The 17,761-nt window shown below is 48.8% G+C and overlaps 1 protein-coding gene across 1 annotated transcript in view; it reads left to right on the top strand.

Moving 5' to 3' along the window:
- LOC104517196 (calcium uptake protein 1, mitochondrial-like) overlaps positions 1 to 16,421 on the top strand; it is a gene marked incomplete at both ends in the record, with an annotated part of 22,706 nt that extends 6,285 nt beyond the window's left edge. Inside the window, one exon of the mRNA XM_010161777.1 lies at positions 16,284 to 16,421. Within this exon, the coding sequence (XP_010160079.1) occupies positions 16,284 to 16,421 (138 nt within the window). The remainder of the gene's footprint in view (positions 1 to 16,283) is intronic.
- Positions 16,422 to 17,761: the final 1,340 nt, after the last annotated feature.

Raw genomic sequence — 17,761 nt, 5'->3', positions numbered from 1 at the left:
CAACAGTACCTCTGTAATTTAGATAACTGAGATGCTGATCCCAACTAATAAGGCTGAGAGAGTTGGGCTTGTTCAGCCTGGGGAAGAGAAGGCTGCGGGGAGTCCTTATAGCACCTTCCAGTGCCTGAAGGGGCTACAAGAAAAAATGAGGACAAACCTTTTAGCAGGGCCTGTTGGAGTAGGACAAGGGATAATGGTTTTAAACTGAAAGAGGGGAGATTTAGGCCGGACATAAGGAAGAAATTTTTTATGCTGAGGCTGGTGAAACACTGGCCCATGTTGCCCAGAGAGGTGGGAGATGCCCCATCCCTGGAAACTTTCAAGGGATGTTTGAATGTTTCCATTCAGATGGAATGAGCACCCTGATCTAGTTGAAGACATCCCTGCTTACTGCAGGGGGTTTAGGCTGGAAGACCTTTAAGGGTCCCTTCCAACCCAAATGATTCTGTAAGTATTTTGGATATGTAAGTGTTCAACCTAGTGTGAACCCTGCTAAATATGTGGTCTATGTTATGTGACCTCTGTTATTCACTCCGTAGTTAACGTGCGTTACAAGAAATACCCATATATTCTGAGACTCCTGCCCATCAGGTCGTTGTCTTCTCTTTGCATTACCAGGACTTAATAGCAGCTCCCAAGTTCCTTCCTGCTAGTCCCATAGCCAGGATTTTAAGCATCAAGCTTAAAAATCTGGCTCTTTGGAATAAAGCGAGTACAAGAACAGTGGGGGGGGACGACTCCTTGGTCTGTGGCTCAGCTCCCAAGTGGAGCTGACTCAAAAATGTGCCCTCCTCCGGAGCAGGCTCAAGGGTTTGACCTGGCTTGAGCAAAGCCACTGCTTTTAGCTGCATCAGAAACGCGGGTTTTGCGCACAGGAAAATTCCCTCCACACGACAGTGTTTGCAGTTCACTCTCGCTTCCGTCTGGTGGATGAATTTCCACGTGCTCGTGTTGCGTGATCCAGCTAACAAACAGCATTTTATTAAGTTGCTGTTAAGTCGGCCGCTGCGAACTTAACCTGAATTTATTCCCTTTTTTTATTTGGAGTTTTACAAATCTGTCCCAAGGACTCATTTGTTTTAGGAAGGTAATTCTGCAGTTGGCTGACTTCATTTAATTGGTCGTTAAAGTGGGTGGGGGAGGCTCCGCGTTTGCAGGGGGAATAGGCTGATGGTAGAAAATGTTCTTCGTGGGTCGGAACGTGTCAATTCCTCAGTGCCTCTACACACTGAAAATGAACTGAATGCTTTTTAAGGTTAGGCACCATAAGCTGAAACATGAAGGGAAGAGAAATAGAGACTATTGTACCCTTGTTTACCGTCCCGCTCTGGTTTCCCACTGCCCTGTTCACTCCAGGGACGGGCAATGAGCTGAATAGGCTGATGGTAGAAAATGTTCTTCGTGGATCGGAATGTGTCAGTTCCTCAGTGCCTCTACACACTGAAAATGAACTGAATGCTTTTTAAGGTTAGGCACCATAAGCTGAAACATGAAGGGAAGAGAAATAGAGACTATTGTACCCTTGTTTACCGTCCCGCTCTGGTTTCCTATTGCCCTCTTCGTTCCGGGGACGGGTGATGAGCCGGCACCGAAGGGTTATTTCTGGCCCTGTCCTGGAGTCCTGTGCTCCCTCCACAGCTCCCCACTTACCTCATTAAGAAGCAATGAGGTTTTTCAGTTTCATGGTACTTGTTTTCCTCGTGTAATGGTTTAGTACTAATTTAGTTTTTAGAGATTGCAGTCAATTGTGCATTTTCGGCTGGATGTTTGTTGCCTTTCTAACAACTTAGTTCCTAATCGGCGACAGTGCAAGATACTTACGTCTTGGTGAGTTAATGAATATTGTAAATGCTTTGTTGCTGAATGCCTGATGGCCCCCTTGAGCACAATACTGTGCTGTGCTTAGCATTTTTGATACCCGTTTTACCTGAAAAATCAACCTATGCGAAGGTAACAGTCCTGCTCTGCCAAACATTTTTTCCCTGAGTTCATGGTACTTATGTGTGTGACTTTTTTCCATTCGTAGTTCTTCTTGATTTAGGCAGCAGAGGCCTATTTCTGTCCTCAGCGTTATATAACGTGGCCTCTCTCCTCTCCTGCTTTTATCTCTTTTGACATTATCTCCCACCTTCTCTCCTTGCTTCACATTTGATGTTTTTATTCGCGGTCAAGCAGCTTTTCGCACAAGTGTCTAGTGGGTTTGCCTTGCTCCTTTTCCAAGAAGTGCTCTGATGAACTGAGCCACTTAAAAAAACATGGTAATTCAGAGAAGGGACCTCCCTCAAGTATCTACCTTGACCCCTGCAAAGCAGGAGAGCGTGTGAGAAGTGCTACTAGGAAATACTGTACTGCAGAGCATCAGGTAACTCACATAGGTGATTTTTAAGGGCTTCCCTTGTTTTATATGTCTCTTTGGGTAATGAGCCTGTGAGCACAGTGGTCCTCCACCAGCCTGGTGCTCGACTGCTCACACAGATCATCTCGGGATCCTTCTCTTAGCCTGGCTGGTGTTACCGGAGGGCAAGGAGCAGAAAAGAGCTGCTGGCAGATGTGCCGGGGGCTCAGCTGAACTCTGTTACCTTCATCTCCCGATCCTTTGCTGGCTTAGCAAAATCAGTGCATGGGCTGAAGCTGGGATGTTAATTAGAAAACCAGTTTTTGTTCGTTAGGTGTCTGAACTCCAGAAAAGGCTTTGGGGAACTGCACTGCGAGCAGGTCTGCAGAATGTCTCCTGGGGTTGGTGCAGCTCCTGAGGGACGTGCTGCTTCTGTTCTGAAACTGGGACACTTGCTTTCTCCCTTCCCAAGGAAATCTACTTTAAGGAAGACCTTTTTTTAAAGCTGTCTTCCCTTCAGCTCAGGAGCCGGGTGCATCTGCAGTTAATCCACCTGAGAGTTGGTTTCTTCTGCTGACTGTGAAGGCGCAACAGTAGTTTCTGACCACTTGAACCCACTTCCCTCTTACTGATTTTGGTGATTCTTTTTTCTTTACCAAAATTTTCATGCGTATTTCTCACTGAGATTGAGCAGGAACTTTCTCAGAGCAATTAGATGAGACAAAGCCCTGAGCATTTCCATGTTCTGTATGGATGAAGTGCTGACAGCGTGTGTAAGTAACCATGGCCTGGTGTTTTCACCTTCCCTTCTGCTTATTTTGTTCTGATGAAAGTACATTTTCCATTATTGTGTGGAAATTCAGCGATCGGCTCAGTTGTGGGAAGGATGAGAAGAGTAACCGCAGCCAGAGGGAGAGAAGTTTTTCATGGCTTGTTACCACGTTCTGTGGTTTGGCTGCTTTGAGGAAGCCATGGCCACCTCCTTGCATTACGGGGTGGCCCGACTTAGCTAAGTCTGAGCCACCAACCCACCAAATGGGGCAGGTTCCCGGCAAAGTCCTCGTCTTTTTCCTGCTGCAGTCATGCTGCCTTGCATCAGTGCCTATGGAACCACTTCTTGTCGCTTCATGTGACAAAGGGTGACAAGTTTGCCTGGACAGGCTCTGCAGCTATAACGTGTCCTGTTAGGACAGGCGGTTGTTGGGCTCAAACGGTGCTTTTTTTGGAGGGGTGAAAGTGCTCTGAGTAGGAAGATGAATAGGACTTGACATCATCGTTTATTCTGGTTTTGCCTGTTGATGCCTGTCCTAGATAGTCCCGTGTCCTTGGTGGATCAAGAGGAGTCCCAGCCAGCCCATGGGTCTCTTCCAGCCTAAATTTTTCTATGATGCTGTAAGTGGATGTGGAAAAGATGTGTTAGCCCTTTGTTCTCCGCATCTGTGTCACCCCTGAAAGGCAACTCAAAGCAGTGATTTCACCTATATATTTAGTCATCGTATATTCCCCTGGGTCTCCTGCCAGCAGCAGGATCCGTGCCTATGGTGTAAGACCTTAGTAAAGAATTGTTGCTTTGCAATTTACCCGCAGTGAGATTTCTGTAGCGCATCGTTCCCTGACAGTTACTCAGGGAGGGCGTTTCTTCTCAGCCGAATTGGTGAAGCAGGTACTAATCCAGCCCTACGCCTTGTAGGTGTGGGGCTGTCTTCCTGGCAGGAGATGCCACGGCTGGAGAAGCAGGGTTGTGCTTTGAGCACTTCACATCCCAGCCTGTGTGACTGGGGGTCAACACTTGGAGGTGCTGGGATGCAGCTTCCCATGGAGGAGCTTGCCAGATAGGCTGAGGAGTCAGATCCTGGTGCAGATGTGTGTCCTTATGCTTAAACATAGGGATTGTTGTTTACCCAGGGATCCAAGGATGCCCCAGTAGCAGTCTCTTCCAAGCAAATTATCTTCCAAGCGCTGGAGCAGAGAGAAGTAAAATGGGATACTGTGAGAATATGGCAAATGTACCACATGTCGTTGCTACCATCCAGAAAATCACTTATTTTGTGTGTCTGTTCTGTGACAGGTGATGTGAGAGTAACTCCTTCACCCTGGAAATTCCTGTTCTTGTGACTTTGTGATGGGTAGCCATGAAGGTGTTGTAGATGACAGAATTTTGTGACATCTTCAGTTAAAAATGGGCTCGTCTGACCACCATGAATAGTTCCATGTCAGGGAACTCTAGTTAAGGAGTCAGCCCAGTGTATCCATAAGTAAGCTGGGAATTTCTAGGCAGGCATTTGAAATCATATGGACACCTCATCACGTTTTTGATGGCATTCAGAGCTTCTGGCAGTCTGCTTTTGTCTTGGCCTGTGAATGGTAAGGGTCACGTGAAGCACTCAGGCTGACCGGACTCTCTCAGTTAGGGTTTAGGGAAAAGCTGGCATTCTTTTTTTTTTTTTTTTTTTTTTGTCCAGTGTTGGCCAAAGACTCGGTAAGAATTCAGAAAGGGATGTTAGGATAAAAAAAAAAATCTGGAATATAAGTTATGAGGCCATGCCATGCACAGCTTAAAGGGAAGACAGGAGGGAGATATAACTGTCTCAGTAAACATGAGGAGTCACTGTAAAGAAGACTGAGGCAAGTAATTCTCATCAATCAGTAACGGCAGAACAGGTAATAAAAGGCTTAAATGTGCGCTGGGGAAAGTACAGTTTAAATACAAGACAGGTTGAGTTTCGGTCCCTTTCTTCATTAAGAAGGGGAAGTGCCGGTGGGCGGGCGGGCGGTTCACCGTCACGGGTGAGGTACCGAAAGCTGTGCTTTGTGCCTGTATCAGAGGATGCCAGAAACACTATTCCTAACCAATTCCTCCCCGGTACAGGCAGCAAAAGCAAGAGGGGCTATCATCCGTGCCAGAGAAATCAAACCCTTCCAGTGCCTTGCTCTGAACGGTGGAGGAGTTGGGTATTGGCTGTGAGGTGGTTCAGGGGACTCAGGACCATAGGAGCACATCGAGCACCTGCGTATCAGCTGGGAAACGCTTGGTGGGACATCCTTGGGCTGCTAATCACTGGGATTTGAGGAGTGATGGGCACTCTGGCCCTCAGGCTCTGCTTCAGTCAGCTCCGTACTCGGCCTGCGTGAGCACGGGAAGCCCGTGTCTGGCTGCATGGTCATCCCCAACCTTTCTGTTGGACTGAAATCCAGTAAAAGCACCCAGGCAGCCACTTCCTAAGTTGTGCCTTAGCTGTGGCTTAGGTCCGCAACATCAGCAGTGACAAGCGAGTGGTTGCAGCGCTACAACCGGCACCGACACGGCGAGGCTAAGGGCAGTGACAGCGAGCAGGTACCCAGTGCCAAGCTGAGAATGTCCTGTGGTCGGCAGACCAAAAGTCAGCGGTCCAGAAGCTGGCACGGGTGCAACCATACATGTGCACTGAGGTGCTGCAGCCGCTTGTGAGCGTTGCTGGGACACGGCTGGAATGCGCAGGAGCAGCTTTGCCATCTCCTTGTTTGGGACAGGTGCATCATGGGCTGGTGGAAGCAACCATCGCAGTGCCTGGTGAGAAAACCCCCGCTGTGGTACATGCTGCTGCTTTTCTCGTGCTTGAACCAGGTGACTTGAATGTGGTGGATGCGGCGGCTCTGCAGGGGAAGCCGTTTGAGGGTTTTATTGGAATTTCTATTTATTGCCTCGTTAGTAGCAGTAGAGGGTTTTGCTCCGTAACGACAGGCTCCTTCGGTTTATGAAGTGTGTGTAAATCCACTCCCGAGCTCCTGCAGTGCAGCGCACGGAGCCCTGCGCTCATGCAGGCAGCAGAGCCTTTTGTAGGACCCCTGCAAAGAAAATCCCAGGAGGGGTGTTGTGATGAATTACATTGAGATGAGAGCGCGTGTGGAGGTTTGTACTGCTGAGCCCGTGAAGGGACGAGCTAGTTAGCATTGGTGCTTTTGTTGACGTGTGCGTAATTCTGTTAACCGAGAGCCAGGTGGTGGTCCCAAAATTTGATGGGCAAGATTCTGGGGATGCCTTCATGGACGTGTTGGGAATGCAGCCCTGCAGCTGTCCCACACGGTGGAAGGCTTCGGACCAGCGCTAGCTCGTGCCGGGAAAGCTCAGGGATTCGTGCTGGTGGCGGGTTTCCCGCTGTTAGTGAGGTGGGAAGGGCAGGATCCATCTCGGAAGCTTCTGAGGCTTTGTTTTGTTCTTGTGGGGCTGTTGCTGAGGCGTTGGCAATGTCCTGCTTAGCTGACAAAAATTGCAGCAGACGTTCAGGGCTGCGTGTTTTCCATCTTCCCATGGACCCTCAAGTACTGCGGGAGCGTGGGCCATGTGTTTTATTAATCACAGAAAAAACGCAAAACATTCATCACCCACCGGGCTTGCTGTGCTTCCTCGGGGGAGAATGTCAGCCAGCTTCTTAAGCACGGCCCAAAATAAATGCAAATAGAGTCCTGCGCGATCCCAGCGTGCTAAAATCCCTGGTGGGGAAGTTCCCGATGAGCAGTTCCTGCAGCAGGCGTCTGACTTGTGCCGCCTTCTGCTTCTGTGAACGCACGCTTTATTTAGTCCTCTGGCTCTTTTTTCCCCTTTCAAGCTCCGAAGACAGAGCGGTTGTGCACCTCCACGCCTTGCTGGCTGTGCTTCGGCTCCGGCCTTGGCTTCCCTCGGTGCGTTAAGGATGCGGGAGCGGGATGCAGGCACTCCCTTTTCCCTGTTAGGCTGAATCCAACTGCCACAAACTTATTTTTTGTGGCAAACTGAGTGCCAAGGTCAAGCAGAAACAGCATAAACTCTTAACAGGCAGCAAGAGAATTGTATTTCTCCATAAAATTGTGTATATCCGTGGAGATTGTGTCTTTCAGAGTACCAGTTTAGCTCCGGTACTTGCAGCTCTACCGTCCTGTGGGTATCTCTGCAGGGCGGTGTTGGGAACTCACACTGCTTGTGAACTTTGCTCTCTCCTCATTCATTGAGCATGTCAGATGGAAAAGCTGCTCCATTCCTCGTGCCGAGGTACCAGGAGCGTTGCCAAGGGTCGGAGGGGCAGTAATGGAGCCAGGTCTGGGGAGCGGCAGTGGGAGGTGGCTGCTCATCTCTCCCATTCCATCCCGGCAGTCAGGCGAGTGCTTCCCTTTAATTTATCAGACACGTCCTTTCCCCTTAGTATTACTGATTCCTTTCCCTTTACATTTCCTTTCTTTCCTTCCTCCGCCGCATGGAGTTTTGAAACGCCGCTCATTTCAGAGCTGGCGAGAAGTTATTTTGATCCATGAGGATGAATCGGAGGTGCAGCCATCTTTACATAACCCTTTTTTAATTGCTCGTGAAAGCGTAACAAGTTGCTGGGAGTTAATTTTTATCCCTCATGGGCAACAGTGGCACGTCAAGGTCAGTGAAGCCTCAGAAGCATCTATCAAACACCTCGTCTGCTGGGATCGCACTGCCGCTGACAGATGCACGGTTGTAACCTGGCTGCTACACACTCCCTTCAGCTGCTCTCTGAGAGCAGAGGGAAAGTGTGAACAGGGAGAGCATTTGGAATATTGGATTTTTCCCACGTGAAAATAGCTCCCTTTTCTATCATACGGGTTTTTTAAGGTTGAAAGGAGAAGCAAGCTGCTCCTGGTATCATTGGGAGCGTTTTTCCTGCCCTGATCAGGCTGTACAGCCCACCCCCGAGTCCAGGGAATCGGGTAGGGGTAAGGGTTGGTGGGTAATTAAATAATTCGGATGCTCTGGCTGGTTTTACAAGGCTCGGAAGCGGTTTCCAAACCTGAGGACCCCAGTGGAGCGGGGACTGCCACCAGCAGTAGGCAGCGTGCCAGCTCGCCGCAGCCGTGATGCAGCACGCCAGGGCAGGAGCTGCTGCAGGCCTGCAGCCGGGAGGCCTCTCGGCCTGCTCCAGGCATCGCAGGTGGGTTGTGGGCGTCAGGGTTTGCTTCTCCGGGTCCGTTATCCAGCCCTGGACCGACTTTCTTCGGCAGCCCGGGCGTGTGCTGCCCGGCGTTGCAGGGTGATGCCCAGAACAGCCTGTGCGCCATGTGTTGGGCTGGGTTTGGCGTTTCCTCTGTCGCATCCTTCCCGTTGGCATTTCTCCTGCTGTTGGTAGCTCTGATAATCTTTAGAGCTGTTTCTTCAACTGTTTTTTTCCAAATCTTGTAATGGTTGGCCCCATCCAGTGGCTCTTTGCAGGCTGCCAGCGCAGTACGTCAGGCTCTGTCTGGAGCAGCCTGGGGTTCCACCTTGCAAACCCCAGTGCTTTAGATCCACTGAAACATTTCAGCATGATTAACCTCCCCAAAAAACCAATATTTTGCAACTTTGATCTTTTCCACATAAAAAGTATTTAGAAACTTTAGCCTCCCTTTCTTTTTTTGGCAATAATTTGGTGCCTGTGCAAACAGCTTACTCCCAAATATAGTAATTGGTTTTGGACAGAGGAGGTTGCTGGGGTTTAGGAAGATGTACAGTGTTTTCCCTGGTTTTCTTTTCTTCCTCTGTCATAGTTGTATATGCAACTTGATAGATCTGGCAGCCTGCGTCTCCAGAACAGTAAACAGAGCCAGTGCTGCAGTAGTTTGCAGATAAATAATGTATCGCAGCCTGTCAAATAAAGCTTTGAGCAAGTACCACTTTAAAGGGTCATATACTGTGAATCTGAATATTACTCTACAAATCATCATTTCCCCAGACCCTTTGATTCCTTATTACACACACGGCGGCTCTCAGAACAGGTCCCCTTTTTCAAGTACCCCTAAACCTGACAGAATTAGTATTAGCAATATTTCTGCTATTGGTGTTTGTTTAGCCAGCATAAATAAGCTCAGAAATCATCCCTCAATGCTTTGCGCTCCATCCAAAAGTCCTTGTAGGTTGCTAATAGAAATGTTTAAAGAGGATAGACATTACAGTGCAGGGATGCCTGGTTGCAGTTAGTTTGGGGTTCAGATTTACAGAAGATGGGTTTAGGTGTATTTCTGATAAACAGAAACCCCGTAAGTTGAAGATGCTGATTCTTGCACAGCAGGACTACTGTGCTTTGTGCTATTTGTGTTTAATAATCCCTTTTAAAAGTCCGATGTAACCGTTTTTCATATTCTTCCATGGTGTTCGTAGGCGGGCAAGGCCATGCAGTAATTCTCGGGTGATCTCGTGCACTGACAGGCCCGAGCGTCATTGCCGAAGAGGCAGCGCAGGGTATCGCGCTCTCAGTGCGGCTCCGCAGTTGGCATTCCCGTCGTGGGATAAGTCCGGGGATACAGATACATCTCTGTTTGAACCTATGCCAAGTGCGGGCACTGGGAGGGCATGATGGTCATTTTAACCATCTTCCTCAGCCAACAGAACCACATGAGCCACCGTCCAGCGTACAGCCATAATGCCATGCCGGGTCAGGAGGGAGAAGAAATCCCGCTCTTTGAGGTTTTTCCATCCATTTGTAGTTGTAGGGTGATGCTAAGCCCTCTCTGAGGGTTTCGGTGCTCTGGCAGCCCTCCCCAGGCAGTGCAGAGCTGGTGTTGCTCTCGTGGGCATTGTTCAGTGAGGACAACGCGCTGCACCCTGTTTTCTAAGCAGGTTTTTTTATACTTGCAATCTGGTTAGACAGGGTTTCCAGACTGGGAAATTTCCCATGTTCATTGTAACGTATTTTATGAGGAGGGAGGAGAGCTGGAATGAGAAGTCGTCCCCCTGAGGACCGTCTGCTACCCAAGCCTGACCTTTGTGTGAAGGAGGGATGTCCTGGGGGCAAGTTAAAATTTCATCTTGCGTCTTCCTTTCCAAAGAACCGCTGTGTCTCAGCCGAAGCCGTGCCCTGCTGCACCAAGCCTGAGCTGAAGGGGCAGTTCAGCCCTTACCCCACGGCGTGCCAGGGCCGCAGGTCTGTGCTCAGAGACACGATGCTGTTTGCATCCTCACCCTTCGGTTTAAACTATGTTTCCTGCTGTCCCCGTTGTTTCTCAGATTGGAAAATGGTGCGTTTAGGAGGTGGATGGTCCGAGTCTGCGGCAGCATTTGTGGTGCCCCATCTCTGCGGTGAAGGAGGTCCTCCTGCCCATGCCAGATGGCTCCTTAGCCATCCGAGCTGCTTCATTTCCCAGCAGTGAGCCTTGCAGCTGCTGCTGGCAGAAGGAGGGATGAAAGGAAACCAACGTCTGCGTTTAAGAAGTTCTAGCAGGCTTTTTTTTTTGAATAAAGATGTTTCTCGTGGTGGTGTCTCCGAATTGGCTCAGCCCGGATGCTTCACAGAAGCTGGCGTTTGATGTCCTGCAGGAGAAGGTGCGTTGAGCGAGGGGAGGGGGAAAAACAGTGAAATCTGGGAGCAGAGGGATTATGGGTCTGTCGTTTTCTTGTGGATCCTTGTATTGCCCTTCTAGGTAGTTACCCAATTAAGGGGATGTGGAAGCAGAGAAAATTACCTGTTTATTTGCCTTCTGTTCTCCTCATGTGATGGAGCCTCTCCTCCATGCACTGGAAAAGAGGGAAGAGTTATTTGTTCAGACGGAAAGCTAAGCTAGGAGGAAGCTTACCCACATTTCATCTTAGAGCGGAAGGTGAAGGTGCTCATCCTGTCTGATAGGGGTGGGTGGGAGCGTTTAACACACGTTATGGGTAGTCTTTTAAACGATTGCGGAAGGTATCCTAATGTGGTATGTGGAGTGCCGACTGGGCTGGCGAAGCCGGGTCAGGGTGGCAGCAGGAGAGTGCCGTGCCTCATTTCTCCTGCCTTCTTACCCTCCCGTAAACACCTTTCGATTTCCTTGCGCATCACCTTGGCTTTTAATGAATCGTGGAACGCTGCCTATTACGTTTTGGGCTAATTTCTCAGCATCTCGGGTGTCCTGGCTTGAGGGAAGAACACTGGAGAGCATTCTATTTCATTATTTACTGTATCCTTGCCGGTGTGCGGATGCAGAATCCACTGCTGGCACCAAGTGGCTGCGGATGGAAGCTGCTCAGGAGGTGTTGGACTCACTGACCATCCCTGTTGCTTGCGTAGATTTTGGAGCTGAGTTTGGAATGGGGTAGGACCCCCCCCAGTTCCCTCCCCAGTTTCCCTGATGGTGGGTGTCATGCACAGGACCTGCTCTGGCTGGTGCCCGGTGATGCCGGCTGAGTGATTGCCTTGGCCTGGCTTTTCCTATCTTTGAGATATATGAAAGGGAATAAGGCTGTCAGAGAACTTGTTGGCTTGTAATAAACCTCAGTGTGCTCTGCCCAGCATCACATCCTCCTGGGGTTTGGGGTGGGTTTTTTCCCCCCATGACTGACTGGAAAAATAACCTGTAGAGTAACATCACATGCATGAAGGCGAAAGAAGGTGAATAGCAGGGAAAGGACACTATTTTTCCTGCCTTTTCAAATGCCTGGGGGATTTTAACACTTAATGCTGTTCATAGACTATTGAGTACTGAAAGAAAAATTACGGTAGGCTGTCATCCTTTATTTTTCTGCTCTTGTGAGACCCCACCTGGAGTGCTGCGTCCAGCTGTGGAACCCTCAACATCAGAAGGGTATAGACTGGTTGGAGCGAGGCCAGAGGAGGCCACGGAGATGCTCCGAGGGCTGGCGCCCCTATGCTATGGGGACAGGCTGGGAGAGTTGGGCTTGTTCAGCCTGGAGAAGAGAAGGCTCCGGGGAGACCTTATAGCACCTTCCAGTGCCTGAAGGGGCTACAAGGAAGCTGGGGGGGACTTTTTACAAGGGCCTGTAGTGACAGGACAAGGGGGAACGGGTTTAAATTGAAAGTGGGGAGGTTTAGATGGGATATCAGGAAGAAGTTCTTCCCGGAGAGGGTGGGGAGGCACTGGGACAGGTTGCCCACAGAAGCTGTGGATGGCCCATCCCTGGAAGTGTCCAAGGCCAGGCTGGATGAGGCTTGGAGCAACCTGGTCTAGTGGAAGGTGTCCCTGCCCATGGCAGGGGGGTTGGAACTGGATGGTCTTTAAGGTCCCTTCCAACCCAAACCATTCTATGAGTCTGTGATTTCCAAGTGGAGATGACAGGCGAGCTGTGTTTGGTTGACCAGAAGGCATTCACGAAGGCGGGAGGGCAAAGATGTGGTGCCTCTGCTTCCAGATATGCAGGTGGGAAAGGGCATGTCAGTGGTACTTTTTTCTTAATCTGAAATCAAAATTTTTTTCACTCACAAACCATTTGAAGCCAAGTTTCTTTACAAGTAAACACGATTTCTACATATCAAAAAAAAAAAAGGCAGGATCCTCACTGAAATTTTTCTGCATCATCTTTAAATGTCACCCCCTGCTCATCCCTTCTGTAATTAATTTAAACGTATTTGACACTAGCTCGGGGGCAAGTTTTGAACTTTCTTTACCCAGCGATGTGATTTTATTGCTTTTTCTCAGTTCAGTGGTGATTATATTTGAATTTGCAAAGTGGGTTGTTGACCAGCCCTGGCTTGCCAGCCCCTTTCTAGGCTGACCTTTGCCATGAGCACCGCTGCGAGCCTGCGTGTGGGGGAGAGTAACGCTTGGCTGCCAGGAATTGGCTGTGGGCATCTGTGAGTGATTGGGTTTAATGGTGGAGCTGTTTGTTTTAAAGTGAGATAAACCCAGGATAAGAAGAATTAATTTCATGGTTTTCAGGCTTTTATATTTATTGTGAATAATATTTACGGTGTTTTGGCTTCTCACTGTACCTGATGGTCACCTGCAGGAATTAAAAGCTGGAACCCATTTTGGAGCCCACAGGGAAGGGGAATGAGTTGGTTTATTCACGGGGGCTCAGGACGATTTTGTACTTTAAAGAGATTTGTATAAATAAGTTATCTTGGTTTCTTCATCTTAGATTTGTTTTATCTTTATTTTGTCCTTTAACACCATCTCCCAACTGCGTGATAAAACACCAGACCTCCTCGTTCATTTTTATTTCCCCCGTAGTATCCCCAGTGCCTGGTCTAGAGCAGATTGCCCAAACCCAAAGTTTATGTGTTTCGCTACACCTCTGTCTATCCTTTCCTTGCTTGAGTAATGGCTGAAAGTGTGCCAGTAGGACCTGCCAGGGAACTTTGGGGCCAGTAGTCTTTGTTTTCGTAATGTAAAAGGATTAGCAGGTGCCGAGTGGTATCAGGGAAGGTCTTGGGGGAAAACTTTGTCATGTGGTTATTTAGACATATTGGTCCAGCTGCAGCTTCCCACCAAGGAGATCCCTAAAACACCAAGGACCAGAAACTGAGAAAGTGAATCACGGGTGGAATAAGCCTTTTTCCCCATTGCTTATTCTCTAGCTATACGCATTTTGTAATAGGTGCTGCTAATTAAGATAACGTAGTTTATCGGTTTTCAGTAGTGACATTTGAGGTGCAGAAGTTGGTTTGCACTGAATTTTACAAGTAATCCTGCTTCCAGCCTGCGTGTCTGCCTTTCTCAGCTGCGTGGCTGCAAACATCGTTTGGGAACTGTGGACTTTCCCCTGATAATCCTTAAACCCTAGGTGTGTTTCATTGTCTTTTACTTGGGAAAGCCCGAGCACGGGGAGCTGAAGGGCTCGCCAAGACCCTCTGCATCAACACTGGGCCAATTCCTTTGCACATCCCGGGGTGACGGCCGAAAATGAGAAAGGAAGAGGAAAGCTGGGCTGAAACAATGTGTTTCATTATCGTGCTCCTAGTAAGGCTCTTTCAGCGGGGTGTTTGCTTAAAGTTGGCACCAAAAGGCTTTGTGTGAGACATGTCAGGAGAAAAATGAAGATGAAAAGGGTTTTTTAATTATTCTTCTTGTCTTTTTTGCATCTGGTAGTGTAAATCTGACCACTATCTGAACGCCCAGTTACAAAAAAAAAAAAAAAAAGAAAAGAGCCTGTGAGGAGATGGCCCTCTTTTATTTTCCCATCTGCAAGACTGCAGGGAGCTGTGCTACTTGTGTTACCCCACGGACCTGCAGAATGCCCGCTCCTTAGTGCAGGGCCGGGGGGCGGAGGACCGGTGGGCTTTCAGACATTGACTTGACTTTTCTAAGCATGTTCACCACTTACAAAGTTGATTTGAGATATTTGGACCCGTTCCATATCCTTTAATAAAAGATGCTGTCTCGTGCTCAGGTAAAACTTGGGATGTTTGAGGGCAGTTGGTAGAAAAACACTGGTTTGTGTGTTTTGGGCTGAAATTAGGAATGTTACAGAAGAAAGCAGTGGTGCTGCTCTTGAAACAGTACTGACTGCGACTTTTTGTGTGTCTTGCATATTGTAAAACTTCTTTGTATTCATCAGACATGGCAGAAAGGACTACTTGTGCTTTTTAATGAAGAATACAGTTTTCTTCCAAATGAGTTTTCCCTCTCCCCAGCACACGAGAAGTGTTCTGGAAGTGTCCAAGGCCAGGCTGGATGAGGCTTGGAGCAACCTGGTGTAGTGGAAGGTGTCCCTGCCCATGGCAGGGGGCTTGGAACTAGATGATCTTTAAGGTCCCTTCCAACCCAAACCAGTCTGGGATTTCAGATGCAGTAGGAATCTGAAACACTTGGTGTCCCACTGGGAAAAGCAGAAGTCTGGTCAATATGCTACAAGCTAAAAAATATTTGCCCCCAACTTGGCATTAGCTTGGAAATTGTAATAGCTCATTAGCAAGCAGCCTGGTGGTTGTGTGGCGTGGCTGAAGAGCATAGGATATTAAAATGGTACGTAGCCAGCCACGTCTGGAGCTCTGCCTACACATGGATTGAACGGAAGGCTCATGAATCTGCCAGCATTCAGCTCCCCACCTCGATCTCGGTTGGGTGCCTTGCTGGTTTTTGTTAGCTGTGTCATTAAGCCCCCAAGAGTGGTTGAGGCAGAAAGGATTAACTCATGGAGCGATATGAAGTCGAGGCAGTGGTACTGAGTTGTTCCACAGGAGTTTAAAATTAATTTTGTTGTTCCGTGTCATCTTCTGGCTTTGTAATCAGCTGCAGTGCCCGTCATATGTTTTCTGGTAAATTTGAAGGCAGTCAGGTAAGGGATCCTGAATCTGGGAAACTGGATTTGGTTAAAGTCTAATGGTGATATTCCTAAAACCACGAAGAGGTGGTGGACGTGAAAGGGAAAGATTAAATCTGCATTATTCGTCTAGCAGAGACGTGGTGCTCAATCCCAGCACCTTCCCGAGGCGGCAGAATTGCTCTTCCCTGCTCCCCACAGCGAAAGGCAGAGGGACATAGCCTGCTGCTGGAGCGGTGGAGCAGGGGAGGAGACCCTTCTCTGCCGAAAAGCTCCTGGGAAGCTCTGCAGGGGCCTCCCGGCAGCGCTCGTGAGGGTCTTAAATGGGCTTAGGACAAGGAGAACTTTCTGGGACTGGGGAAGGTGAAGTCCGGAGATGCCCCTGAACCTTCCCTTGCCGAATCCACCTCCGCAGGGCTTGGAGCAGGGAAGAGCTACCCCAAGACGTAGGTTTTGCAAGATTTTTCTTCCTGTTCTGTTCACCACCAGCCCCTCTTATAGCAAAGGTGGAACCGCTCCTACGTACGCTTCTTTTGAACTTGCACGACAGCTCACTTTTGGTCAGTCAGAATACGTCACTGAGCAGCCAAATCCTTTGGATGCTGCTTCAGACCTCTAAGCTGGAAGTGGTTGGGAAGAACGCCTTCATCTTGGTCCTTGATTTTTCACCCCGCTGGAGACCTGCGGACGCTAGCTTGCTTTTGCGTTGAAGTAATCATCCTGCCTTTTCAAGGCCAGCTCTACAAACGCTGTCCCCCTGCGAGATGCAACTGGGAGGGTGGCATACAAGGATTTCTTCCAGAGGTTGTCCAAGGAACAGCGCACAGGGAAAACGTTGACTTTTTAATGGAGCAGGTCTTGGGGGAAGCCAATATCCAGATGCATTAGGAGTTCTCCTTCAGCTGCGTGTCCTGCCACGTTAATTTTTTATTACAGTGCCTTTTTACACCCTTCCCCTGGCCGGAGCTTTCTGCTGCACAGCCTTGTCTTTATCTCCCTTTTGGTTTTTTTTTGTCCCCTTTCCAGTTTGAGCGGCACGATCCGGTGGAGGGGCGGATCACGGAGCGGCAGTTCGGCAGCATGCTGCTGGCCTACAGCGGGGTGCAGTCCAAGAAGCTCACTGTCATGCTGAAGCAGCTCAAGAAGCACTTCCAAGACGGAGAGGTCAGTGGGGAATTCGGGAAGTTGCGGTGGGGGCAGGCATCCCGCACTGTGCCGAGGGGAGTAAGCCATCTCTGCCCTGTTCAGCAGCATGGGGGGGACGCGCTGGCTGTGCAGGGGGCAAATACTTGGCCAGCAGCAGGGAGGTGGAAGGGGTGGGACTGCAGCGGTCAGTGGCCAGAGCGGGGTGTAGCTTTGTCCCTGGTAAAATAGATGCTGGAATTTTCAGAGTTTAGATTTGCTGAACAGCACTCTGGGTCTGGAGCCAGCATAAACATTGAAGGATGTGTTCCTAGTTCCTGGCTCGACCTTGGATTAATTAGCTGCTGTGGCTGGGCAGTTTATTATTTGGTAATGAACTTAGATGAAAAATTATTTGAATTACTCGTGATTTAGAGAGGAATAAGGTTGCAGATCCTACACTCCTTAATTTAGTGAGAGACCTTGGAATAAGGCATCCATACCAAAAGGACGTGCTTTATCAGGTAAGGCAAGTATGGGCTGCTAAATTACTTCAGTTATTAGAATTTCACGTCTGCCTCTATAAAGATGGATTGCTCTTTTATTAACTAGGTTATAAACAAGCGATTCGTCAAAATGAGAAGGGATGGAGAGCCTTTTGGCTGCGTATTGGGTTGGTCTGACTGTTTCAGAGCCCGTTTCTCCTGATATCAGAACTGGCGTTTATGTCTTACCTGGTTTAGATGTGAAGTGTGTTATAAAATCCAAGTGTTGGCCAGGCTCTAGTCCTTTTCTGTCCCTTTTTGGCGCCTTACCTGCATTCCTGTGATGTGCAGGGATCCTCAGGTCATGTGACACCACTCCAGTGACCACTTTTCCCCCCCTCTTTCACTGGTGCTTGGAGAATTTGGGTGCACTGAAGCAGCGGGGCGTGTAGACTAGTAGGTCTCTATTAACTCAGTAATGCCAAAAAGTTAAAAACTGGAGGAAACGGGTCAGTGAGCCAAAAGACCGTGATCAACGTTGTGTCCCTGCCAGAGGAGCCATGGTACCTGCAGCTTCTCGTGGCCTTGCGATACCAGAAAGAGTGGGGTTTTTTTGCAGATTCCTTCATGTTTTGTAGGAAAATAGCTCAGTATTTAACAGGCTGTTATCAGTAGCTGGTGTCAACGTGGCATCGGAGCCGAGAGGTGTTGCGGGCCAGTTGGAAATCTCACTTCCCAAGCTCTTTGACACCTGCTCAGTCAAGATTCCCATTGACGTTTCCCAGGTCAGGTCCGTTTATTTGATCTTTGAGTGAGATGCTGCAGATTCAGCTTGCCAACACCTCTGCTCCCCTTGAGTTTTAACCGGAATAATTTGATTTGTGGAAAAATACTTCA

The sequence above is a fragment of the Eurypyga helias genome, unplaced genomic scaffold, assembly GCF_000690775.1.
Source record: "Eurypyga helias isolate BGI_N326 unplaced genomic scaffold, ASM69077v1 scaffold44301, whole genome shotgun sequence".
Taxonomy (NCBI): Eukaryota; Metazoa; Chordata; class Aves; order Eurypygiformes; family Eurypygidae; genus Eurypyga; species Eurypyga helias.
Note: the sequence above shows the minus strand (reverse complement) of the source record. Positions and strands in the feature narration are given on the sequence as shown.